The sequence below is a fragment of the Anopheles aquasalis genome, chromosome 3, assembly GCF_943734665.1.
Source record: "Anopheles aquasalis chromosome 3, idAnoAquaMG_Q_19, whole genome shotgun sequence".
Taxonomy (NCBI): domain Eukaryota; kingdom Metazoa; phylum Arthropoda; class Insecta; order Diptera; family Culicidae; genus Anopheles; species Anopheles aquasalis.
In genome coordinates, this window is record NC_064878.1 from 10155001 (window position 1) to 10161660 (window position 6660).

Genomic DNA, 6660 nt, shown 5'->3' on the forward strand with positions numbered 1-6660 from the left:
TTCAAAAAAGCGTACAGCTCCGGGTCGGTCTTCTCCAGCTTGGCCAGGGCATCTCTGTGTTCCTTCTCGACATCGGCCATCGCATCATTCTCGGTTTCCGATATCTCCGACGCCTTCCGTTTGAGTTTTTTCGTCTTCGCGGGCTTCTCGGGTTTGGGGTTTTCTTTTTCCGGCTTCGCTTTTTGTCCTCCAACTCCATTTGTTTTGGTTTTGCCTTCCTTCTGGAGTGATTTCGGTTTCTTCTCCTTCAAGTCCGTTTTCGGTTTCGTTGCCTCCTTCACGCCGTTAGTCGCAGGCAACTCATCAATCGATGCTTCCTTGTGTGCCTTTACCTTCTTCTTGGCCTTATCAACACCATTTAATTTCACTTTACTTTTCATTTTCGGTTTCGGTTTCGGGTCCGGTTCCTCGTCCGCCACATCTGCATCCATATTCTCGAGAAAGTTGTCCAGCGACATGTTCTGGAAATCCTCCTTCTTCTTCGACTGTTTGACCTTCATTTTGTGTGGATTTTGTGTGCACGCGGTGCAGCTACGAGTTAGTTATAAAACAGAACGAGATTTACACAGAAACCACGCTAAAAATCACGAATAAATCGGAGATACACGCCGCCGGCCGGAATCCCACGTGTTTTTGGCGTTTGTTGTGACGTTTCGAACCGATTTTCTGGCAGTTTTCCTGCAGACCGTCGAGGCCAAAGTTGTGGGACACACTATTAATGTAAACAAACAACCACGAAAACAAGCGAAACGATCGAGATTTCGTTGTTAATTAAAACGTAAAAAGGAACTAAAATGCTACCTCAACGATGCAGTAAGCTGATAAAACACACATTTTTGAATATAAGGTAATTACGAACTTGAAAAAATAGTGTACCATAAGATTAATGCAATGTGGTGCAACACTTTATTCACAGAACCGCAAGATGTTATTCCACGGCGCCGGAAAATGTTGGAAAACAGTACCAGAACGTAGATCAGCGAGAGGTGGACAACTTATCACGACAGTCGAACGAATGGTGGGATCCGAATGGGCCGATCCGCGGATTGCACGCCATGAATGCTTTACGTGTGCCGCTGATTCGCGATGGACTCATCGCCACCGGTGTTGTCGGTAGAGATCGAATCCAGAAACCCAAAGTTCTCGAGAACGTTAACATCCTAGAGGTCGGCTGTGGAGGGGGCATTCTATCGGAAAAGCTGGCCCGCCTGCATGCCAACGTGGTCGGTATCGATCCCAGCGAGAAGCTCATTTCCGTTGCCAGCGAACATGCCAAAGAGAGCAGGGATTTGATTCCAGACCACATCCAGTATCACGTGGAAACCATCGAGGTTCATGCGTCCAAGAATCCGGAACGGTATGATGCAGTTGTGGCATCGGAAGTGTTGGAGCATGTCGGGGACAAAGTGGCGTTCATAGAACAGTGCGTGAGCGCTCTGAAACCCGGGGGATCGATCTTCATCACCACGCTGAACAAAACCCCTGCATCCTGGCTGGGTGCGATCGTGGGTGCAGAATACATCTTCAAGCTGGTCCCCGAGGAGACGCACGATTGGGACAAGTTTATTTCGCCACTGGAGCTGCAAAGAATACTGTCCTGTTACAGCTGCAAAACTATCTTGTTCCACGGAATGTTCTACCAGTTTTGGGCGAATCAGTGGTGTTGGACCAAAAACACCGAAATCAATTACGCTATTCAGGCGGTGAAAATGGTCGAATCTTAAGGACAGAGCAATGTATTACAATGAGTCTTCTAAGTCAAAGAAATAAAGGTAGATGAATGGAAGTTGTGGTTTATTGTAGGACCTATCTACTGCTGTCGTTTAATGTTTAACGGTAACGGGTGTTGTAGCCGCTTGCGGTTGGGTTCGTACTTTTTGTGCATCGTTTTCATCACGCTAGAATAGAACTGGGCCATCTCTGCATCCGGTACATCGGTTTGCATTTTACTATTTTTGATCGCTTCGGCACGCTCTCGTTTCGCAGTCTGTGCGCCAGTTTCCAGCTCAATCAGCCGTTCGATTTCCGGATTCATTCCGCCAAAACTAACGCGTCCCTCAATCAGTTCCTCGCATGGCACATAGCTGGGCTCGATCACGTAGTTGGACGATTCGTTCAGCATTTTATTGGTGATTTCGCTCGCATACAGCGCCCTGAAAGTGAGACCAGGAATTGGAAGTTAGGAGTGGATTTGGACACAAGTGTAAAGTCGGTCTTACCGTCCTTGTGCGTCGTCTGTTTCCTTATCGAACTTTGCTTTTGTCCGTGACATGAATTTCATCTGTAAAATACCTTTGGAAAGCTGCACCTTATTCATTTTGCTAGCCATTTTCCCACGATTTTTAATTTAATTTTCTCCCAACGAATCCACGAGGAAACCACGCAACCACGATGTAAACAAAGATGTGCTGTCACCGCAATCGGTTGTGAATCGGTTCTGTCGAACAGCAAGAAATCAACAAATCGCAACGCAACGAAGAATAATATCCGTGTCGTGGTCCTGAATTGCACGGCAAACCGTCCTGAAAACGTGTGAAATTAATGTGAATTGTGTTGCGTAGACCACCAGCGATAGTTGCAGCTTTGCAAAATGTTTGGTTTCAATAAAAAGCCAGCGCCACCGAAGCGTGAAAGGAAACGGGATCCTTCCGAGGTAAGCAGCTGGCGTTATCGCGAATTAGTCATCACCTTCAAGCATTCTTTGTATGTTTTGATGCCACCTTTTAGTTTGGAATATTCGGTATGCCGGACAATCTGGGCGGTATTGGCGAGGATGGGGACGACGGCAGTGATGACGATGATGATGCACTGGAGGCAGAACTAGCTGCTATTGCGGCCGGCAGCGGGGGAGCACGTAAAGCGAGACCGAAACCAAAAGCCAAAGGAATTGTAGCGCCACAGGAGCTGGATGCGATGGTGGCCGCGAGCCTACGGGATATTGGTAGCGATGAAGAGGATGGTGATGATGATGAGGATGATTCGGATTTACTCAACGAGCTGACCACCATCACCGGGGGTGTTTCGCTGGACAACGATGACGATGACGACGACAACGATGATGGAGATGAAACGCCACCAGCAAGTAGCGCACGAAGTGGTAGTGGGCTTGTTGCGTTGATAAAGTCCCGTATCACTATGTACACACAGGCGGAAGAAAACGCCAAGAAAGCGGGAGATTCTAGCAAAGCGCGGCGATTCAATCGAGGACTGAAGACGCTGAAAGATCAGCTTCGTGTGGCCGAAGCAGGCAAATCGGTTCCAGAAGCCGATATACCTCCGGAGGTTAGCGTTAAAATCGCCACAGCATCCGCTGCAGACGATACTCCGAAACCGGGAACTGCACCAGTTCGGCCAGCACCGCCACCACCTGCAGTCAAATCACCAAAACCCGTGCTGGAACCGGCAGATATCGATGCTGCAGGACCGTCAAAGTCACCGCCGCCGGTCCCTGCGCGGCGTCCAGCCGCACAGCCTCCCCAAACACCAGCACCGGTCCTGGTTGCAACGAGTCCTGCTGCAGACAATCGCAAATTGCAAATGCTTAACGAACGCAAGTTGCAATACAAACAGGCCGCAGTGATCGCGAAGAAAGCAGGGGACAATGTGAAGGCTTTGGCCTACGTAAAGGTACTGAAACAGTTTGACCTCGTTCTGGCTGCCCTAGAGAAAGGCGAGGAAGTGGATCTAAGCCGGATGCCACCGCCACCGGCGGAGCTTTCGGTTGCTGCAACTAGCCAACACACAGTGCCTTCCACGAGCAAACCGAAAGAGGAAGCAAAACTGCAGCAAGATGCAGAAGTGCCTTCGCCATCGACTCCAATGGCACCGGCCCCGGAGCAACCGGGTGAAGATGAGGATGAGGGTGAGGAAAATCTTATTCAAGCCAGCACGGTACTTGAGGCACTCGAGCAACGATTGGACAAATACAAATCCGTCGAGCAGGCAGCAAAAGATGAAGGCAACAGTTCGAAGGCTCGCCGGATGGGACGTATTGTGAAGCAATACCAGGATGCCATCAAGCTACACAAAGCTGGGAAACCGATTCCGGTCGATGAACTGCCCACACCGCCCGGATATGGTCCCATTCCGGTCGATGGTCCTCCTAAACCGGCTCCAGCCATCCCCGTGAAACCGGTAGCGCCAAAACCTGCGCAACCAACGGCACCACAACCCTCATCGGCGGCTTCCCCTCCTGTACCGGGGACTAGCAAGGCTTCTCCCAAGCCACCGGCAACTCAATTCGATAAACAGTTAGCGTTGCTCCTCGAGCGCCAGCAACAGTATCGACAAGCGGCGGTCGAAGCGAAGAAAGCGGGTGAACTGGATGAAGCCAAGGAATTTCTGCGCGTCTTTAAGGGTCTGGAGAAAATGGTAGAGATAGCGCGTGCCGGTGGACGTGTCGATTTGAGTACGATTCCGATTGCACCGGGCAAGCGGCAAGCGCTGGAAGCATCATTTACGATCGTTAGCACGGATGATTGTGAACAGGCCACCGAAGAGGCTGCCACCGGATCCGACGTACAGGACGTGGACAGTGAAACGCGCATCCGGCTGGAGGAGCAACTGTCCAAGCAACTAATCATGTGTCGCAACACGCGTGATCATCACCGGGCTATCGGGGACGTTGCCGGGATGAATAAGTTTGAAAATCTCGCACTTAATGTGCAGAAAGATCTGGATGTGGTACGGTTGGGCCATAAGCGCGGTTTACCGTTGCCCAAGTTCCACTACGAAAAGCTACAGTTCAACGTCGTGAAGTGTAATACCGATTTGTCGGATAACGAGATTGAAATTACGATAGTACGCGGTATCAACTATAATGTGGCGAACCCCAAGGACGTGGATACTTATGTGAAATTTGAATTTCCCTATCCCCAGGTAGGATTCTTCATTATTATTTTAATTTTATTTGAAAAAGGGACCAGTTGCACCCTCACACAACTGAACTACATGCCCTTCTTTGCTTCGGTTTCGATTCACAGGAAGATCCGATTAAGGGACGGACTAACATTGTCAAGGACACTCACAGCCCGGAGTACAACTATCAGCAGACGATCGAGCTTCAGCGTAACCAGAGAAACTGTCAGCGAATATTCAAGCGCCATGCTTTGAAGTGTGAAGTCTACTCGAAAGGGTAAGAACGGTCTATCTGTCTGTCTAGTTCCAACAGGAATGCTTGTCCCTCCATCCTGCACCTTTGCTTGTGTAGCTGTCCGTTTGCCTTGTGTCCTTGCCCTAGCGTAGCGTTCGTTCAGTGCAAACGAATGTAGATAAACATTATAAACGTTTATCGTTCCCCTTTGGTGTTCGGTTGTTTGTTGAAAAAAGATCCCTCGTTATCTTCCCATTCTATCCTGTGTATGTCCTGGCAATTCTGTATGAGCCATTGAAGTAGTAGATGGCCGTCCATCCCTTGCTTGTCTTCTGCATGCTTCCCGAGAGTACCAGTAGTGGTACAGTTCCGCTGTAGTTTCGTTCACCTCCGGATCACCTGGTCCACGCTATCAATACGTTTTTTTGCTCCATTTTCTTTTGGGTGTCCCTTTTACTTTATTTCATTTCTTTCTCCCAACCCAACCACCGTACGTTCGTTAATGTGGCTACATCCGATGCTTGGGTGTCTGATTGTATGCGTAACGCATGTAATGTGCCAATGGCTGGTGGTGAAAAACGTGCCATCGTGTGCCGTGTGTTCATTTTACCGTAACGTACCGCGTATCTCCTCGCCTGCTTGTAAATGATTGCGGTTGCGATCCGTGTAGCCGTTGCTGCAGCCAGGGTGCATCAAATGGACTTTTCTCCTGTTTCAGTGGCTTCCTTCGGTCGGACGCGCTGATTGGTACGGTTTCGGTGAAGCTGCAACCGCTCGAAACACAAATCGAGCTTCACGACTCATTTCCGGTAAGTGACACGGTGGCGAAGAACTGCGATGCCGGCACGCGCGACTCACTCCCGCTTTTTCTCCATCGCTCGCGTGTCTTCTACAGCTAATGGACGGACGGCGTACGGTCGGTGGTAAGCTGGAGGTGAAAATACGTGTCCGTAATCCCATTCTAACGAAGCAGATCGAGCAGATTAACGAACGCTGGGTGGTGTTCGATTCGTAGACACTTCTGATGATGCACGCGCGCGCGCGTGGTTCGTGCACACCCTTAACGGTTCCATCTGTGCCGTGGAATGTGATATTTACCGAACACCGGCACGCCGCTTCAAAGACGCTCTTGACAGAGGAACGGGAACACGGTGTGCTGGGGTGAAGCAAATCATGGAGAGGATTTAATGATTGAAGTGATTCGTTCGCCATGTTGCGCTATTGGATTGGTTTTTTGTGTTGCGGGACAAAGTTACTGGCAGCGAAGACACTGTAACCGACACGCTTAAAGTTATTTGTTAGATGGTTAGGTTACTACTCGATGTAATTGTGGAACTTCCAAGAAGAAATCGTCAATCCGTCAGTGAAAGTTGAGAAAATCATCAAGAAGTCTCATTGAACACGTACTAATCCCGTACACCACGCCAGTGAGTGAAGTAAACGCTTTCATATCGTTTTGTTTAACCATTTCGATGCGTGATGGAGAAATGGTGTTAAAACATGGAATAAAATTGTGTTGTAAACCGAAATATCGGACCGACACTGAAATAACTGTTCTTTGTTTTGGA

At 49.2% G+C, this 6660-nt stretch overlaps 4 protein-coding genes across 5 annotated transcripts in view; 2 read left to right on the top strand and 2 right to left on the bottom strand.

Annotated features, from left to right (window-relative positions):
* The window catches only part of LOC126577444 (nucleolar complex protein 2 homolog), a 2846-nt gene extending 2225 nt beyond the window's left edge, over positions 1-621 (bottom strand). Inside the window, exon 1 of the mRNA XM_050239068.1 lies at positions 1-621. This exon is cut by the window's left edge and continues 2225 nt beyond it. Within this exon, the coding sequence (XP_050095025.1) occupies positions 1-500 (500 nt within the window). The 5' untranslated portion in view covers positions 501-621.
* A 105-nt stretch (positions 622-726) lies between these two features.
* LOC126574772 (ubiquinone biosynthesis O-methyltransferase) lies at positions 727-1802 on the top strand. Its single transcript, XM_050235132.1, has 2 exons — positions 727-847; positions 917-1802. The coding sequence occupies exons 1-2, from the start codon at positions 795-797 to the stop codon at positions 1722-1724; spliced, it is 861 nt and encodes a 286-aa protein (XP_050091089.1). The 5' UTR covers positions 727-794; the 3' UTR covers positions 1725-1802.
* Positions 1770-2376, bottom strand: LOC126574773 (M-phase phosphoprotein 6). Its single transcript, XM_050235133.1, has 2 exons — positions 2220-2376; positions 1770-2153 (listed from the first exon to the last, which is right to left on the bottom strand). The coding sequence occupies exons 1-2, from the start codon at positions 2327-2329 to the stop codon at positions 1811-1813; spliced, it is 453 nt and encodes a 150-aa protein (XP_050091090.1). The 5' UTR covers positions 2330-2376; the 3' UTR covers positions 1770-1810.
* Positions 2377-2465: 89 nt separating this feature from the next.
* Positions 2466-6630, top strand: LOC126577052 (coiled-coil and C2 domain-containing protein 1-like). Of its 2 annotated transcripts, none has more exons than XM_050238454.1 (5): positions 2466-2653; positions 2728-4878; positions 4983-5134; positions 5763-5901; positions 5988-6630. In XM_050238454.1, exons 1-5 carry the CDS (start codon positions 2591-2593, stop codon positions 6105-6107), a joined length of 2625 nt encoding a protein of 874 aa, XP_050094411.1. In that variant the 5' UTR covers positions 2466-2590; the 3' UTR covers positions 6108-6630. The 2 variants fall into 2 exon arrangements, with proteins under 2 accessions (XP_050094411.1, XP_050094412.1); XM_050238455.1 differs by having other exon boundaries at positions 5811-5901.
* Positions 6631-6660: the final 30 nt, after the last annotated feature.